The 20161-nt window shown below is 44.5% G+C and overlaps 2 protein-coding genes across 2 annotated transcripts; one reads left to right on the forward strand and one right to left on the reverse strand.

The window, feature by feature from the left end:
* Window positions 1-13339: 13339 nt before the first annotated feature.
* On the reverse strand, window positions 13340-16450 carry LOC135916710 (uncharacterized). The gene is made up of 3 exons (XM_070536539.1): window positions 16258-16450; window positions 15965-16168; window positions 13340-15694 (listed from the first exon to the last, which is right to left on the reverse strand). The coding sequence occupies exons 1-3, from the start codon at window positions 16381-16383 to the stop codon at window positions 13340-13342; spliced, it is 2685 nt and encodes an 894-aa protein (XP_070392640.1). The 5' UTR covers window positions 16384-16450.
* A 1599-nt stretch (window positions 16451-18049) lies between these two features.
* LOC135916702 (BEN domain-containing protein 5-like) lies at window positions 18050-19807 on the forward strand. Its single transcript, XM_070534843.1, has 4 exons — window positions 18050-18726; window positions 18860-18998; window positions 19087-19161; window positions 19282-19807. Exons 1-4 carry the CDS (start codon window positions 18598-18600, stop codon window positions 19449-19451), a joined length of 513 nt encoding a protein of 170 aa, XP_070390944.1. The 5' UTR covers window positions 18050-18597; the 3' UTR covers window positions 19452-19807.
* The last annotated feature ends 354 nt before the right edge of the window (window positions 19808-20161 follow it).

A 20161-nucleotide genomic window follows, 5' to 3' on the forward strand; every position in this document is an offset into this window, starting at 1 on the left:
ATGTTTCCAGTAGAAGCACTTGCACCAACGGAAACTAAGCTGCATTAAAGGTTGGACTTCAGAAAGTGAATCAACACTACACCAATGATAAATGCACTTCCACTACATGGATGACTTGCCTTGTATGAAAACATTCTTTCACCTTTTGCTCTCCTGTTCGCCACGTAAGCATTGCGGACTAAGACGAAGTCTCACTGTTTGGTGCAATGCGTTTGTCACTGGCTGACCACAAATTAATCGCTGTCAATGTCGTGTAATAAAATTAAAAAGTTCTCTTCAGCTCCTACTTTGTGACTAATGAGCCGGCTGCGCTTACATAGGTGCGGATCCACCTCCAGAGGGTCACCACTGAATTGCATCTTTCTTTTTTCTTTTTTTACAGGAGCGTGGAGGGCTGCATTAATAGTGTTTTCTCACTGACTGCACATATTTTACCAGGCTTTTTATTAATCTTTTAAATCACCCACACAGGCGTACGTTATCCTCTTCATTTAGTAAAGAGGGGTAAACATCGACAAAATGATGCAGCTCAAATAGCTTGAACGTGTATGCGTTTTCTATCCGCAGTGATAGACAACATGGCTCGAGCGTTGCATAATGCCGTTTGCCTAAATCCAGCTTCGCTGCAGGGCCATGCAGGGCCCCAATGTCGCGCAATGTATTGCGGCAAAGTATACCAAGAGTGGAAAGCGGCCAGTCAGAGGATACAGCGTGATGTACGTGCCCAATTGCCGTCACGTCTCCTGCCGCAGTACAAGCACAGAGACGCCGAACAAGTGTACTGGCAGGCATTCAGAGCTATTTCGCATGCGGTTGTAGCGGTCTGAGCCCTTGTTTCGCCCACATAGAGCGCCCCGTATATGAGCTAGACATCGTAACAGCCGGCATTATTAATTACCCTTGCGCACAAGCACCTCAGAAACGCTACGAATCTGCACCACGTAACTAATATCAGTGTTACTGTACAGCTTTCACAACGGTCTACTGTTATGAAATTGCATGACGACCACTTTTCTTTAGCATAAATTTGTTCCGTATTCATCCGCAGGGCGTAGTGTTTTGCCAGTGTGGCTGTACAGCTCTCACAACGATCTACGGCTCAGATTGCATGGCGACGCAAGTTTTAGTACTTACACATACAGAGAACAAAATTTCCATTCCCACGAATCTCCAAGTGTGTTGTATGCTCAGTTACATTAAGAACTAATGCATCGCCACGGCAGTTGAATTCGTAAACTGTTTCCGTTCCCGCGATTCCCCTGAAGTGTGTGATATGCTGACCTTGATCAACGACACTAATGAACAATGCATCGGCACGACGTAATACTTTGCCACTAAAGTCCTCCGAGAAGACACCTCACTTCCAAACGTATCCCCTGCGACTATAAAATTTAATATGCTACCGTCGCAACAAAATAGCAACAAACTCACCTCGGACGCGGCTTTGCCGTCTTGCCGCCCACGCATCCTGTCGATTCTGTGCTGCAAGCTGGGCTAGGGACAAACGGAGCAAACGGTTTTCTTCCCCGTAGTACCTAGGCGAAGAGAAATTTTGAGCAACAAAAGTCCCCACATTTCTCTCTCGCAACTACTGCTCCTCGCGCGTGCGCAGAAAGAGCGGTGAAATCCATTTTCGATGTGCTCGTGCGCCGACGCAGAGAAGGATGACACGGAGCCAACTGCGCCTGATGAAAACCGGACAAGGAATGAGCCGACTCGCGGCCGTTTATTCATAGAGAAACAAATTTCAACAAGAGCGGACACTCCCATAGAGCCCAGCGGCCGAATTGACTGTAGCACACCAAGTGGATGTTGTGGACTCCTTCCGGTTTCGGTTTTGGGCGCGCGCGTTTTGAACACCAGTTGGTACACGCCGCGCCGTCTCCGCTGCTCGGCGCGGCATTTTTTTTTTCGCTTCTGCTGAACCTCGCGTGGCCTTGGCGTGGAATCGCTTCATTATTAAGTAGAAATGATTGCGATTGACCTTTACAAGACTGCGCCGAATCCGTCAGGTGCAATTTCATAAAGAAAACGAAAGACGTCTTCTGAAATGATGAAATGTTTATTTTGCTCTATATAAATGCTCGTTCCGGGCTTCTTCTGCATTCATCCAAAGTTGTGGCACCAGATAAGCAGCAGTCGTTGCCGTACGATGCTCCACCGGATGTAATCAGCTGAAAGAAAGTAAATTACAAGCATGTATCATTTCGGTATATTGACCTAACAGGAGTAGGTCAATATACAGGAGCGTGTAGAGGCGAAACGTGCGTAAGTGGTGAATGAGCGGCATTACAGATAAATGCACTTTTACGTCCATTTCGCAGCAAAGACTCCTGCCAAACAATGCCATAAAATCTGAACATCCGATTTTCAAGCACCCCTCCTTTCCCGGGCATCATTTCCTGCGCTTTAAGTGCACAAATACACGTGTGACTGCGCGTTTCCAAAACAACTTGGCCTCAGTCGACAGGATGGCATGCCAATTACACAAAGGTGGCTACAACACAGGCTCAGCCAGACCATGTTACACGCTCGCAGAATGCCTTCTAATCGCACTCAAGTCATACTCGTGGGTGCAAAGCCTGTTTTCAGTCCCTCAGAATACATAAATATCAGGTTCTTGAGCTCCTCCATGTTATCTTTTACGCGTCCTGCCGGCGCAAGCTACACTCCCGTGTTATCACTCTCGGCAATCGCTCGTCCCGTTTTCGAGAAGCGAAGCGTGAGTACCGAAATAAGGTATATGTTGTTGCAGGGCTATAAAATGCGTCACAAACTTGTCCCACTAAAATTCAGCACACGCAAAACTAACTCGCTATGGTCGGCTTGCTTTTTTGCTAACAGCTTCACAACCCCAGGCGCGGCGAGCAAGCCTCAAGATATCCCAAAAAGTCACCAAATAAATTACAATACTTTTTCGGGTCAGAGAATGCGGCAGGAACTTCTACCAGTAAGATTCAGTACACGCGAAACTAACTGCGGCACACAGCCGAGCTGCTTTTCGCTAACTGCGTCAATAAGCCGGGTGCGGCAACCCTGCTTCTAAACTACCCCAAATATAACGACGTTAGTTACAATATTGTTGGGGGCCACAGAATGCGCGAAAACTTGTCTGTCTTATGCTATGTTCAGACTACGTTCGTAAGGCGCCGATTTTTCGTAACATGCGCAAGCGGAAGCGCAATTAGCGTATGCGTCTAGTTCAGACTGCGAACGTAAAGGTACCAACGTGCGCAATTCACGCAAAAATCGTGGACGAGAGTGTTAAAAAGTCGGCAACATTTACGACTGTGATATTACGACCGTTGCGACACAGCCAATGACCGATAAGCTTTCAGTTTTCAAGAACCGGTGACGACACCTCCGTCCTCCCGTCTGCAGACAGCTCCGGGCGCGGGAAGTGCCATTCCGCCATTCCGTGCGCACGATTAGGTTGGCTGTGTTCGCGAAATTTTGTGCAGTGCGCCTTGCGAGACTGTTTTCAATTCATCTGCTTTATCCGCCGAGGAAATCGATGGCCGCAGATGCGTGCTCGGAACTTCGATGGTTTTCAAGGAAGCGGAACTGCTGGGGCGATATGCGCATGAAGTTATCACACATCACATCACAGCGTCACCAACTCGGAGCTTGGCGAAAAGGTTGTGAAAATCGCCGTCCACGGCCCTGTCGAGAAATACTTGCCGCTCCAAAACCCTTCTGCGGCGCCTTCGTCGTCTTTGTGCGATTGAACACATGACTATAAGTTTGTTTTCAGCGTGAATTTCCTCGATCTCGGCCAGCGCTCGCATGTTGACAGGAGCCATATTGGACCGCTGGTGACGTCGATTCTGCAGCTCCAAATTTGATTGGCCTCTTGTAAAAGCCGTAATTTACGCAGCAGTAAATGTGAACAAAGGTGCCGGCCTAACTGCCGTAACTTTTTTTTACAGCCGTTACGTTCGATACGCCGAAAGAGCTGTTACGCGCGTTACGACCGTAGTGTGAACATAGCTTTAGGCGCTACGACGTAGTACACGCATGTACAGGGTCGTCCACTCTTAGTGAGAATGCCGCTCCGTGCTGCCGGCGCTCCGCGGGGCGCCTCTGTCGGGCACCGGAGAAACTATTGCGCAGGTGCAGTGAGAGCCGCAGGCGGGGCTTCTCACGTCGTCTGCTACAGTGCGCCCTGTATTGCGGTGAAGTGAACTTCAAATTTGCACTGCCTCCGCAGAACGCCGATCGGAGAAACGTTTCTGAATAAACAAAAGACTGCTGAGAAGCCTATCAGCTGCTTTTATCCCGTTGCAGCAACCGTAGCAAAGTTTCCTGCGTGCCTCGTGAGGTTGAAACACACAAATAAGCATACAGGGGAGAAAATGCGCGCCGCGTAATATTCGAAGCTTTATACTACTGCTGCAGCACTACGATCCGCTAATATTCTTAATTTTTGGCGTCTTGCTGAGTAACTGGTAATAAGTTTTAGCAGATGACTGCGGTTGGCTGCTGAAATCTCGGTGCAACGAAAATTAATCGGAGCGGAATAGTAATAGTGGAGGTGGAATATTAAGGTCACGTGACCTAATATGTAGCGGACGGACGCTAGTAGGAACAATTAAACGCTATCGCCTTAACAAATATCCTCTCAGCAACTACTTAAAGCCGTGCAAAGCTGAAGACTGACGTCCTGGTAAACCTTAGGGATTGTTTTCAAACGCTGATGATGCTACCTGGCCGTCTACCTGTATCTGTGGGAAGGTAAAATAGGAGACTGAAAATGTAGCTCCACCTCCACTATTACTACTCTGCTCCGATTAATTTTCGTTGCGCCGAGATTTCAGCAGACAACAGCAGTCGTCTGCTAACACTTATTACCAGCTGCTCAGCAAGACACCAAAAATTAAAAATATTCGCGGATCGTAGTGCTGCAGCAGTAGTATAAAGCTTCGAATATTAGGCGGCACGCATTTTCTCCCCTGTAAGCTTATTTGTGTGTTTCAACCTCACGAGGCACGCAGGAAACTTTGCTACGGTTGCTGCAACGGGATAAAAGCAGCTGATAGGCTTCTCAGCAGTCTTTAGTTTATTCAGAAACGTTTCTCCCATCGGCGTTCTGCGGAGGCAGTGCAAATTTGAAGTCCACTTCACCGCAATACAGGGCGCACTGTAGCAGACGACGCTCGAAGCCCCGCCTGCGGCTCTCACTGCACCTGCGCAATAGTTTCTCCGGCGCCCGACAGAGGCGCCCCTCGGAGCGCCGGCAGCACGGAGCGGCATTCTAACTAAGAGTGGACGACCCTGTACACGCGTAAATGCGTCACACGGCCGAGCCGGTTTCCGCTTACTGCGTCAATAAGCCGGGCGCGGCAAGCTTGCCCAAAAACTACCGAAATAAGTTACAGTAACGTACGTTGGGGCTCATAAAAAGCGTCGCAAACATCTCCCAGGACGAGGCATTAACTCAAATTAACTGTGCCAGGACGGCGGAGCTGTTTTTCGCTAACTGCGCCACTCGAACTAAGCCTAAATGTGCTTAAAATGCGCCGCACACTGTCGAACACAATTTCTCACCTTGCCGTAGTCCAGTAGTGCAGTGGTGCCGTGTCGAAATGCAGACGATACGCAAGAGAAGCATAAAGAAGGCCGGGAGCCCAAAAAAATGGGCTATATCCAAAACAGACGGGTCGCCGAGCACGCGAGCTTCGCACGTTACGACCGGTCTCGCTCACTCCTGCGGCTTGTCTGGCGCATGACGTATGCACGCGCGTCTGGCGTGCCGCTAGCTTGTTGCTAGGCAACGCAACAAAAAGTTCCAAAGTGTAAGTTCATTTACACGCAAAACTTTTTCACTTATAGTGTGAAGGAATATAAAAAATAAAACGTTGTCTTGAAGTTTATTTCACATTCTTTTTTTCTAATGCTCGCGTCAACTAACGGATGGTGTTGAAACTAGGCGTGACGTGTTTCCTGTTGCCAGTTTTTGAAGAGTGTCCCCTCTTGTTGAATTTCTTTCTCTATGGTTTGTTACTAAAAAGGACCTCACATGCCAGATGACACCTCCTGATTGGTCCCAGCTCGTCACAAGACAGAAGGGGGGTGCGCCATCTAGCCAAACTACTATGAAACATAAATGTATGATAACACAGAGATCTGACAGGGGGCAACACTATACTACACCTTGCTCAACGACACTAATGAATAATGCATCCGAGAAGACACCTCACTTCCAAACGTATCCCCCTGCGACTATAAAAATTTAATATGCGACCGTCGCATCAAAATAGCAACAAACTCACTTTGGAAACGGCTTCTTCGCCTTGCCGGCCACGCATTCTGCCGATTGTGTTGCCAGCTTGGTTAGAGACAAACAGAGCTAAGAAATTTATTCTCCGTAGTACGTAGGCGAAGAGAAATGTGAAAGACCGAAAGTCCCCACATTTCTCTCTAGCGATTACTGCTCTTCGCGCATGCGCAGAAAGAGCGGAAAAATCCAATTATGGTGCTCGTTTCCTATGCAATGGATGGATGGAAGGTAGGAGCGTCCCCTTTGAAACGGGCGATGGCAGTTGCCACCATGCTCAGATATTTATTTTGCCTTTTATTTTTATCTCTGTTGTGTCTTATTGAATTTCTCAATTTTCTTTAAATACGTTTTCCTACCCTTTTAACCTTATGTCACCTTTCTGCTTTTGAGCCACTAATCCTCCAATCGCCTTTTGCTAATTTCCACCGCATATTTATTTACATGACTATCATTATCTCTGTACCCTACCCAGTAAAAAAAAACAATTGACTCCAATTGGCTTTTCCAATAGTGATCAACTGGAACCAATAGGAACCAATAGGAACCAATTGGAAAATGCCTACTTCCAATTGGTTACGATTGGGTCAGAGGAGAAACCAATTGGAGGTGCCAATTGGAATGAACTGGACCCAATTGGAACCAATTGGAAAATCCCTAGTTCCAACTGGTTATGACTGAGTCAAAGTGAAACCAATTGAGTCCAAATGGACTTGCCAATTGGAATCAACTGGGCCCAATTGGGAAATCATTAGCTCAAATTGGTTACAACTGAGTCAGGTATGCAACCAAGTCCAATTGGCCTTACCAATTAGAACCAGCTATGCATGCCCACCTTACATTTCTAACTGAATCCAACTTGACTACCAATAGGAATAAACTACAGCGTACCGAACTGCGAAATCGTACTTCCAGTTCACTAACCCATTGAAGGAAACTGGAATGAGGTATATAGATATATGCATGCAGTATGAAGGCTAGCAAACCTGTTTCCGATAGCTGGAGTCATATATATATATATATATATATATATATATATATATATATATATATATATATATATATATATATATATATATAAAGAAAACAAAGAAAACCTAAATATATATATATATATATATATATATATTTAGGTTTTCTTTGTGGGGTGTGTCCTGAAAGATAACTTATTGGGCTGTGAGGGACACGATGCATGCACCATGCACTTGGGTTTGGTCAACATGCATACATTATTCTTAATTTATGAAGTAAATATAAGAAATGAAACTCAGATTTATTCAGGAACACGAAATCCAATCATTTATTCATGAAACACAAAATCCAATAAGAACACTAATTTCACAAATGGTCATGATGCCTAAAAGCAAACAGTTTCACGAGCGTTACACACGAAATGTGTGCCCCAATCGGCTATAAGGCAAACAGTTGCACGAGTGTTACACACGAAATGTGTGCCCCAATCGGCTATAAAGCAAACAGTTTCACGAGTGTTACACACGAAATGTGTGCCCCAATCGGCTATAAAGCAAACAGTTTCACGAGTGTTACACACGAAATGTGTGCCCCAATCGGCTATAAAGCAAACAGTTTCACGAGCGTTACACACGAAATGTGTGCCCCAATCGGCTATAAAGCAAACAGTTTCGCGAGTGTTACAAACGAAATGTGTGCCCCAATCGGCTATAAAGCAAACAGTTTCACAAGTGTTACACACGAAATGTGTGCCCCAATCGGCTATAAAGCAAACAGTTTCACGAGTGTTACACACGAAATGTGTGCCCCAATCGGCTATAAAGCAAACAGTTTCGCGAGTGTTACACACGAAATGTGTGCCCCAGTCGGCTATAAAGCAAAAAGTTTCACGAGTGTTACACACGAAATGTGTGCCCCAATCGGCTCTATAGACTACTTTACATAATGCTAAACGAAGAGAATAGAAGGTGAAGGCTATACAAGAAAGCTGCAAATGTGAATATTTCCAAATGAAGCTGATAAACACATCACACATCCCTAATGTGCAACAAGCAAAAGCCAAAATTACCCTCATACTATAATTTCGTGTCCCTTCAGGACAGTGTGTGTGAATGCACAATGAACTCAGATATTACTAAAAGTGAAGCTAGCAATGGCTTATTTGTTCCGGAAAAATTTCATATTCTCACATCACAAGCTTTTTTTTTCATATTAGATAGCAATTGCAGGAAACATTTCTCAAAATAGTGTGCTTGGGTGCACATTGTTTCATACAGCTTTGTAAACAGGTTTTCTTCAGATTCAAAAAATTTCGCATGGTTTGTAGTGTTACTAAAATCATAAAAATATGACGTCAAGATAACCATAACAGATATCTAATTCATTTAAATTATAAAATTTTAACCACTTATTCTTTCTATAAGATCTTTACATTTTGCACTGCAAAATTGGCCAACTGTGTTTATTAAAGTGAGCATTATTATGCTGAGCAAAAAGTCTATAGTACTGACAAGCAGTGCCCAAAGAGGTAGAAAAAGACTAAGTCATTATCATCATCATCAGCCTGGTTACGCCCACAGCAGGGCAAAGGCCTCTCCCATACTTCTCTAACAACCCCGGTCATGTACTTATTGTGGCCATGCCGGCCCTGCCAACGTTTATAGATACTTTTTTAGTTCCGGAACTGCGCCTTCCCAGGCGGGCGTGATTTCTTCCTAGGCGCTGAGAGGGCGCTGCGGTCGCGGGTTGCGCGGTGCCGACGGCAGCATTGACGGCGTGTGCCGGTCGGCTGAACTAAAAGTTGCGGCACAGTTGCGTGTTTTCTGTGCACGATTCTTTTAGCCTGCGTTTGTCTTCACCCCTGTGCGAGAACCTTGACCTTGCAGTGCGCTCGGTTTGTGGGGCTATCGAACAGTGCGGCCGCGGACGGAAGCATTTCGTAACTCTGTCGATACGCTGTGTATTCTCTGATGTGCTGGGCTTAGCGCAATGCCGACCTGCTACGCACCTGGCTGTACGAGCGGGTACAAAAGCAACACTCAGAAGCGTCACTTTTTTGCACCGCCATCGGATCCGGAACTTCTCAGCAAATGGAAAAGAGCTATTCCCCGCGCGGACAAAGAGCTGAGCAAAACGTGCAAGGTTTGTGACCTTCATTTTGACGAAGCGGACATTTCGAAGACGTTTAAGCACATTATCAACGGTGAAGTCGTCGAGATCGACCGGGCGTACTGGGCATTGAAGGAAGGTGCAGTCCCCGTTAACTTTCCCAACCTTCCCAGTTACTTGTCGAGAAAGCAGACTCGGCGGCGGCCTCCGAAAAAGAGAGCTGCAGCATCTACGCACGATGTGACCACAAACAAAGCACACTTGCCCACGGAGCGACGAGAGCAGCTGACTAACCAAGAGGCGCCTGTTCCCCTGCAGTGCACCGATTTTGCTCAGATTGTCGAGAATAGTGCGACAGTTCGGCTCCCAGCCAACTGGACAACAGCAGTACTCGAAGAAGAACCAGGGCATCGTCGGCAGATTGTTTTTTACGTGGCCGGAATCAAAGCGGGGGCGTACACAATCCTGAGGAGCGTTGTTGTACGGGACGATATCACCTATGTTGTCCACGCAAACGGAAGGCTGCTCCGACAGTCGTCTTTTGATGTAGAGATTCGTTCTCTGCAAGATCTAGAAGCCCTGCTGCAGATTGTACACAACAAACAATTTTGCCTAGGCTGCTCTTGCAGTGATGTTGCCACCAGCAGAGCAGGGGTGAAAGTTGGAAGCACATTGTTCCACAAGGACTGCTCAGTTTTGACGGACGCAGACAAAGGTGTCTGCAATATGTGCGTCACTTTGATTAAGAGCCTGAAGAAGAAGATATCTACGCCAGCAAGGAGGAAGGTCCCTGTCGCAGCTTGTGTGATGAGGAAGCGATTGATTCGCGCCACTGCAGCACGTGAGCGCAAAAAGCGGGAAGTGAAGCGGCTCAGCAAGAAGCTGAAGGACACGTTCACAACATCCCTTGACGAGCTTGTGCAAGACCTACCTGAAGTACAGAAGGTCGCCATTCGCACAGCAGTCATGCAGCAGGCAGCAAAATCAGCCCGCGGCCATAGATACACGCCTCACTGGATCATGGTGTGCTTGCTTTTGCGGCTGACAAGTCCAAAGTGCTACAGAACACTGTCAGACATGAAGCTCCTTCCCCTCCCTAACGCCATTGTTAATAAACTTCCTCTTTTTCCCATTTTGAAAACAGTAACTGCATGGATTATGTTCATCGCTGTGTACTGCGTGTGCATCGCGATACACATGTATTGAGCAAGCCAATGTCGAATATTTCTTTAAAGTAGAATGAGCGTGGAGAATTTCGGATGGAAGAATACAAGTTAGCACTCGATGGCTGCGAGTTGCGCAGTCGCTGAAATGGGCAGCCAGCTCTTGAGGCGCATAAATTCAGCTACGTGGATCTCTGCGCGTATCATAAAGAAAATAGTTGTTCCGCACGGCTGTGAGGAAATATCATACGTGCTGCAATAGATTCGCGCGATTGGCATGGGTAGCGAATTCGTGTGCACGCTTGACAGCCACTGATGCGCGAACGTTCATTTAAAGCGCTGTTATTCTTGATATTTCCGCCACCGCTCAAAATACCTGGGCGTACACATTACTTCTTGCACAATACGGCCCGTTTCAAATAAATCGCGAACTGGAATAGCCGCGAAAAAATGCCGAGCAACTTCCCGAGAATAGTTATTTCTTCTGCAGTAGACGGCCAGAATTGGTGAGAACCTGAGATGCCGCAGCGGAACGCTGCCTGCAAGCAGACGACGCTCGCTCTCCTAGCGCAACCCGTAACCGCAGCGCCACGGTGGCGAGAATCGCGACAGGCCGCTTTTTCTCTATGGGCGAGGCGGAGAGATACGGAACTAAAAAAGTATCTATAATCGTTGGGCCCTGCAAACTTCTTAATCTCATCCGCCCACCTAACTTTCTGCCACCCCCTGCTACGCTTCCCTTCCCTTGGAATCCAGTCCGTAACCCTTAATCACCATCGGTTATCTTCCCTCCTCATTACATGTCGTTCTCATGCCCACTTATTTTTCTTGATTTCAACTAAGATGTCATTACCTCGCGTTTGTTCCCTCACCCAATCTGCTCTTTTCTTATCCCTTGACGTTACACCTATCATTCTTCTTTCCATAGCTCGTTGCGTCGTCCTCAATTTGAGTAGAACCCTTTTCGTAAGCCTCCAGATTTCTGCCCCGTAGGTGAGTACTGGTAAGACACAGCTATTATACACTTTTCTCTTGAGGGATAATGGCAACCTGCTGTTCATGATCTGAGAATGCCTGCCAAACGCATGCCAGCCCATTCTTATTCTTCTGATTATTTCCGTCTCATGATCCGGATCCGCCATCACTACCTGCCCTAAGTAGATGTATTTCCTTACGACTTCCAGTGCCTTGCTGCCTATTGTAAATTGCTGTTCTCTTCCAAGACTGTTCAACATTACTTTAGTTTTCTGCAGATTAATTTTTAGACCCACTCTTCTGCTTTGCCTCTCCAGGTCAGTGAGCATGCATTGCAATTGGTCCCCTGAGTTAATAAGCAAGGCAATATCATCAGCGAATCGGAAGTTACAAAGGTATTCTCCATTAACTTTTATCCCCCATTCTTCCCAATCCAGGTCTCTGAATACCTCCGGTAAACACACTGTGAATAGCATTGGAGAGATCGTATCTCCCTGCCTGACGCCTTTCTTTATTGGGATTTTGTTGCTTTCTTTATGAAGGACTACGGTGGCTGTGGAGCCGCTATAGATATCCTTCAGTATTTTTACATACGGTTCGTCTACACCCCGATTCCGTAATGCCTCCATGACTGCCGAGGTTTCGACAGAATCAAACGCTTTCTCGTAATCAATGAAAGCTATATATAAGGGTTGGTTATATTCCACACATTTCTCTATCACCTGATTGATAGTGCGAATATGATCTATTGTTGAGTAGCCTTTACGGAATCCTACCTGGTCCTTTGCTTGACAGAAGTCTAAGGGGTTCCTGATTCTATTTGCGATTACCTTAGTAAATAGTTTGTAGACAACGGACAGTAAGCTGATCGGTCTATAATTTTTCAAGTCTTTGGCGTCCCCTTTCTTATGGATTAGAATTATGTTAGCATTCTTCCAAGATTCTGGTACGCTCGAGGTCATGAGGCATTGCGTATACAGGGTGGCCAGTTTCTCTAGAACAATCTGCCCACCATCCTTCAACAAATCTGCTGTTATCTGATCCTCCCCAGCTGCCTTCCCCTTTCCGTATTTCCCAAGGCTTTCCTTACTTCTTCCGGCGTTACCTGTGGGATATCGAATTGCTCTAGACTATTTTCTCTTCCATTATCGTCGTGGGTACCACTGGTACTGTATAAATCTCTATAGAACTCCTCAGCCACTTGAACTGTCTCATCCATATTAGTAGTGATAGTGCCGGCTTTGTCTCTTAACGCATACATCTGATTCTTGCCAATTCCTAGTTTCTTCACTGTTTTTAGGCTTCCTCCATTCCTGAGAGCATGTTCAATTCTATCCATATTATACTTCCTTATGTCAGCTGTCTTACGCTTGTTGATTAACTTCGGAAGTTCTGCCAGTTCAAATCTAGCTGTAGGGTTAGAGGCTTTCATACATTGGCGTTTCTTGATCAGATCTTTTGTCTCCTGCGATAGTTTACTGGTATCCTGCCTAACGGAGTTACCACCGACTCCCATTGCACACTCCTTAATGATGCCCACAAGACTGTCGTTCATTGCTTCAACACTAAGGTCCTCTTCCTGAGTTAAAGCCGAATACCTGTTCTGTAGCTCGATCTGGAATTCCTCTATTTTCCCTCTTACCACTAACTCATTGATCGGCTAAGTCAGAACTAATCCAAAGACATTAATTACGGCGTCCAGCATGTGCCCAATTTTTGTGCAGTAACAGGCACTTTTCTGGAACCTGGGGCACATTAAAAAAATCCGCAGGTGAAACTGAAAACCAATATTGCTAATAAATAACATATTGAGGCACATAACTGCACCTTTTCATCATATTGGCTACACTGTAAATGAGCTTGGTACTGGCGAGATGTAGGTATTTCCTGGTGTCTTTAAAAGCACACAAACAGTCGCAATCTTTGTAGCTGGAATTATAATCTCCGTTGATAGTTCTTCTACAGCCTTTAGCATGTGTTGCATTGTCACTAGACCGTACTTTAAGGGCTTGCACTTCAAGGGCTTAACAACAACAAAAGCTTCTGATTGGTTTTTGCAAATTATGTTTTCAATAATTGCATAGGTATTGTCAATAAGTTGTACTACAGAACTATTAGTACTTTTTCCTGCAGAATACTCTCTCCCAGTGAAAACAACACCTCCCTTGAGCATTCGGGGATACTGCACACTGTTGGCAAGTTCACCAGCACCTTCAGACAGCCTACTTGATAGAGAGAATGGAACACCTCTTCCAAACAAACGAACATCTCCCATCACTTTGAGGGTTTTCTGAGTTTCCTTGGCATCCAGCGAGTTGCAGTAAGCAAGAACTCTTGGTTCAGCAGCTGTGGCCAATAGAACCTCGATAGTTTCCTCCATTTGCAGCATACGGCAGATTTGGTGGGGGATACCATTTGCTGACTTCACTGCCTTTTTTAGGCAACCGTTACCCGCTTCAAATGGAAATGCAGAGTGTGCCCAGAGAGGACCCCACTGGTGCACACTCTTTCCAACATGAGTTAGTTGGTGCATGTTAAAGGTCATGGAACTTTTACCATACAACAGCTCAGCTCGAACATGAAACTCTAGTAAGAGTTCTTCGCAAAAAGTAAGGTGTGACGATGCGATTTCTTTCTGCAGCATTATATGCAATGCTTCCACCAGGCAGGCCCAATGTTGTATGCATGAGCGATCAGCTATGCCCTCTAAAACTGGCAAGCTATAAAACAGGAGCCAATTCTCCCATTCCTTTGCTTTCCAGAATTTGCGTTCCCTTGTTGGCCTTGGCATTCTTTTCACATTTGCAGGAGGAGTGATTGCCATTATTCTTGTGTCAATGACACCTTGCTGTGCTCCCATATAAAACTTGCAACTAGTGTCATCTAACCACAGTTTCATGAACTGCCTTGCAACACCAAGCAATATGCAATGCATATAGTCAGGGACGAACCCCCACACTATATTAAAGTGCTCCAACCTCATCAGTGGCGACACAGTTCTGACACCATTTACGGGCCTGCCTTCAGCAACAGCTTCTCGCATATCCTGCATCATTTGCAGCTCCGTTCTTTCCTGTACCGTTTGCTGTACTGGGTACTTTGTGGAACGTAGAACTCTTTCGCCCTTTTGAAGGCACCAATCGCATCCGTGATATGCATTAAACTGCATTACACCCTGCATTGGTGCCCTGGCGACTGAATCTACAGCGCAACAAATGCAGAAGGCCTCGAAATTTTTTGTACTGCCATTGTGCTCAAGATTGAATCCTTTCTGAGAAAGGCCATATACAGAATCAACAAATGCATCCTGAAAGAGCACCATGTCAGGCTTTTTCTTGCCAAACCACAAGGCAGCCAAAATCACTTTATGCATTCTTTGTGTGACTGGCAGTTCATTTACAAGCAACTGAATTGGCCAAATTGCAGTACCACTTGATTTAAAAAGGGGTGCACCATCTGCATTTAACATAAAACTAATTCTATGCCCAGCATTTGCTGTCGAGGCCACAAAATCACGGTACAGGTCTCCATCACAAATATCTGAAAAACTGTCTTTTGCTTCAAGAGGATCTGTGAGGTCTAAGAAGTCGCATCCCTTCAGTGCCTTTTGGAGTTGCGAAGGTATATCAAAAAGTACAAAAAAAGATACATTGTTGACTGATGAAAAACATATGTTGCGGTTGCATCGCGAGCACTGAAAGGGCGAACTTGGATCAACGCGACCTATGTACAAGGAACATTCTGGACAAAAGAAATGGAAACTCATTGGCGTGCCAGATCCTTCAATTATTTTCTTAAGCATGTGCTGAGAATGGGCAAGAACTGGCCTTTCAAAAAACAAGTTAATCATTTCAACCAAATTCATTAGTGCTGAAAATGTCAAGCTGTGCTGGACAGCAAATTTTAAGACCATGAGCAGAATATCACCTTTCGAAGCTGCAACACTGTCTTGAACAACTTCACCAAACAGTTCACCTAGCAGACCGCAGGCAGAATTCGAAAAACAGGGAACTTCAATCTCTGAGTCTTCCTCTTGAGCATATGGCTGCCTCAAATCCTCCCCTTGTCCAGATTCTTTGTCTTGAGCAACTGGCAGGCTGCAGTCCTCCCCTTGTCCAGAATCTTCGTGTTGCGCGTCTGGCTGGCTGAAGTCCTTTTTTTCTGAGGCTTGCTCTTGTGCATCTTTGTTAGGTTCTACCTGTAAATATATTATTGTTTGTGAACAAGCAGTAATATTAAGTAAATCTCGCCTATTTAAATATGAGTGAGAGGTATCATAATTTGATTTGCTCAGTGCCCTAGAGAAAATTTCAAATGCTGAGCTGGTAGTCTATCTGCTTATCGACAACTAATGTAGTCCGTTTAGTAAGAAATGCATCAAATAGAAAAGTTACACAAGGAAGTATGTCGCTGGAATGCATTTGACCAATTGTTGATAGAATCGAGTTGGAACATCGTGTATGCTTACCAAATCGACATTTCCGGGAAAGACACATCCGCGCACATTACTGCTGGAGAATTCGTTTATAGCAGACGCTGCACGACCGTCCTGGGAATATTCCATGCAATGTGCGTCGACCGGCGCAGTTGACGTCTCCGCGTTGCATTCTCGGTGCGTCATTATGCTGTCGTCCAGGTTAAGATCGCAGGAAACACTGCCCGGCTGGGATTTCTGCAGACAGCGCGCCATATCTGGTTACTTTTCCGAACTCGATCATTCGACATGCGCACATCAGTCGAAAGAAACTTTGAACTACGTACCGCTTCTGCACCTGCCATTCGGAGCCGCGCCGATGAATCTGTAGACCTAGGCACGAAGAACTTGGCACCAGGATTCAAGTATTTCTTGTAATGTCCACGCTTCTTGCGTTTTTTCAACGGTTCCATTATTCTATTGCAAGTCGTGCCACACTTTAACTATAGAATAAAGCTTTGACTACCACACGCTTTAAGGTCTGGGTAACCCTATACAGGAGAAAGCATAGTGGTGAACACGCCAAGTACGTCGATGTCGATGTGTTTTTCTTTTGAATTGGGTCGCCGCAGACATAGTGAAGAGCAAAGACGCGGTGAACCCAAAAATACTAATAAAATAGATTATTAATAAACAATATACATTGTATACCTAGCTCCAAAATGTTTTCATTTATTTCTTCACCCACAGTGTTGTCATACATCATTTTGCAATTAGTACTTGCTGACAACGTTATATATAATTATGTTTCAAATAGTTTATATGGTGGTAAAATTTGAAAAACAACACAATATATAAATAACTACGATCTGACATTTTGCCTTGAAAGACATAAAAACAAAAAAAAAACAGTTTGCATAAAGAAGCATAAAAAGCAGGGTTGTTATAGCAACACTGTATCGCGTTTAGACAACAACACGAGGTTCATCACGAGGCTCGTCTTGGTGCCCGCTACCCTTCGATCGTGGTTGTACTGCGCGCGTGATCGAAGCAGGGAACCAGAATGATAACTCATGCGTTACCAGCTAGATGACCGCAGATGTGCGGTGGTTAAAATTGAAGACGTCAAAGGATTTAAGGCGGACGATGACTTCAGGACAACATTTTATAGCGTCAAGTGGATCGAAGATGGCGAAGCGTATTTTTATCGCGCCAGAATTCTTCTCGTTGGAGGTAAGCTTGCTAATTCATGCAAACTAGCTGCAACGTTTTATTTGTGTGTGTGTTTGTGTGTGCGTACGTATATATATATATATATATATATATATATATATATATATATATATATATATATATATATATATATATATATATATATATATATATATATATATATATATACGTACGCGCATACGTGTATATATATATATATCCAAGTATACCCTATCAGCCTCGATCCGCACATATATATATATATATATATATATATATATATATATATATATATACGTACGCGCATACGTGTATATATATATATCCAAGTATACCCTATCAGCCTCGATCCGCACGTGTAGATCGAACGCATATCAGTGGTCAAAAGCAGCACATTATTGCATTAAATGCCATGGCTCGTTTGGTATGATTTGTGCTGTTGAGCTGTGTATGTATTTCCTATTCCGAAATATTTTTAAGCCATCTAACCATAAAACAGCTGAGGAATATTCCTCAGCCGGTGAGCAATATTGCTCACAGGCTGCATGCACATGTGTGAGCACAGTGTGCTCAGTGTGCTCACTATTTTTTCCCCAGATTTGCAAACGTATTTGACAAATTCTCACACATACCAAGCAACTAATCGTAATGGATACTGGCTAGTTCACTTAATTAGCTTACTTATATTCCTGACCTGTGTGGCTTAACAGTTATGCTGCCGAAAATGCTATCATTTCTGCGTAAATCCTGTCTTTAAATGCTTGACGAATTTAACGTATGCTGGAATGCCATATATATAAAATGAGAGCATGCTTTTAATTTGAGGACTCTTTTAGCTAAAGGGTTGTACCGTGTTGCAAACTACTGCAGGCTACTGACCCAGCATCAGCATTATAAATTGGGTATTGTTTTTCTTTTTTCAGAGTCTGAGTATGACCTGAAAAGCAAGATGAAAAGCGGGCGTGTTAGAGTCCGAAGAATCCTCAGCAGCAGTGACAGTGAGGAGAGCGACAAGGACGTCGCAGTGCAGGTAAGCGTATTTTTTCGTATAGTGGTGATATTTCTTTTGTGCTTGCGAATGAAGAGTGACGTAATATCCGTGTGATATGCTATTTGCTTCTCTTTACAGACACAAAAAAAAACAAAAAACGGGAAGGGCCCAGCAATAAATTGTTGGAAATACTTGCTGCAAAAAAGAAAAAGCTCACAGAAAAAGACTGCACAGAGCAACAAGCTCAACTTTCAGCAGCTAAAGAAGAAGTGGCCCGCCTTAGCTCAAGAGTTAAGGAACAAGAAGAAGAACTTAAAGAGCTCCGAGCTCTAAATAGAGAGCTGCAGCGAAAGCTGCTGGATTCATTGGATTGTAAGCAAGGTAAAGAGTTTTTCTTTGGTGTGTGTGAAGAACACAGTAGAAGGAGCAGTGATCAGGTTTTGCGGGCAGTATACTCGATTAATAAAAAATAACCATTGTTTTGATGCTTTTTCATATTTCACTTCGTGCAGCCAATTCACAGGAACCACAGTCAGCATTGCCAGCAGCACAGGCACCACCGTACAGAAGTCTGTCGCCGGAGAAAGCACAGGCACCTCAGCTGCCTGATATAGTATGCAACTTGTCATTTATGAGTTCAGGAAGAAGAGTTTATTCCTATATTCCTTCCCTTCAACAAGTGTATAGCTGGCATATTCAGTTTTTGTTGGGTTTTCTTTAAATTTGTGATTTGTATTGCTTTACAGACTGACATTGGTAGTGGGCTTGAAATAGCAAGCTCTGCTTGGAGGCGGATACAGACCAATACAAAAGACTCTATGTTTATTAAAGACCTTTTAACAGCGGTGTGGAGTCCAGCAGAGCTGCTTGGGCGGTCTCTGCAAGGTAACTGCAAGTTAACAAATTTCCTATGGCTATTTTTAATCTGTTCTCTAATTATCTTTGCATTCTTCTTTGTTCTTACACTTTGCAGGAAAGCACTGTCCACGCTTTCCCGACCGCCCGAGAAAAGAGCCGCTGTCGCTGTGGAAAGTGTCGGTGATACGCGGTGAGTGAAGAACGGATAAGTCATCATGTCTAATACTTCAAATTGTTATTAACTTGGTTCGGCTAGTGAAACTTTACATTTCCTGCTTATTGTGTGTGTATTTTTACTTTTGTTCCACAGAATGCTACAAGGAGCGACTTCAGAAAAAAGGACTGGTGGCTGAATTGACGCCTGGGGCATTAAAACAAATGAATCGCTTCATTGTAGAAAAGATCAGCGACATTGAGAGGATGGCCAAAAGGTTTGAAAGCTGGCTAATTGCATGGTCACATTTCAGGCCAGAGAGATGAAGTCGTAGAAAAATTATTTTGCCTGTGCATGCAGTGTCCACAGTACTATATATATGCATGCCAGTACTCCGATCATATTTAATTGCCCACAAATATTGTCTGCAACTACCTTGGTATTTAGAGACCAGCTAGCTTTTAGGAAATTGTCAGCACATTTGTCATTAGAGAGCTTTTGCCATATTCTCCATGCGCTACAATTTATAGTGCCTGCATATTCATTTTGCCTTTTATTCCTACACTGTTTCGATCAGAGCAACCAAGGAGCTGCCACAAGACAGACCATGAGAATCGATCTGTCAGCTGAGCCTATCTGCAGTAGGATTTATTTATTTGTTTAATAAAATTTCACTGCTTCATTTGCTTTGTGTATTGTTTATAGCCAATTGGTATTGACTGTATTGCCCGTTGGTGCAATTGGTCATTCCAACCAATTGGTGCCCATTGGGTACAATTGGTCACTCGCAGAAAAGCCAATTGGTCACATTCCAGTTGGTCCAATTGGTCCAACTGTGTACTAATTTACGATTGGAAATTTTCCAATTGGTACCAATTTTTTTTTTTTTGACTGGGTAGGGCCTCAGGAAAGGTGACTGTGGCCGCATCGACATCAAGATTGATACCAACGCATTTTAGTATGAGGTGTTCCATTGTTTCTACATATTTACCACACACAGTACATGTGTCTTCTTCTTCGTTAAATTTCTTTTTAT

This window comes from Dermacentor albipictus, chromosome 3 (assembly GCF_038994185.2).
Source record: "Dermacentor albipictus isolate Rhodes 1998 colony chromosome 3, USDA_Dalb.pri_finalv2, whole genome shotgun sequence".
Classification (NCBI taxonomy): domain Eukaryota; kingdom Metazoa; phylum Arthropoda; class Arachnida; order Ixodida; family Ixodidae; genus Dermacentor; species Dermacentor albipictus.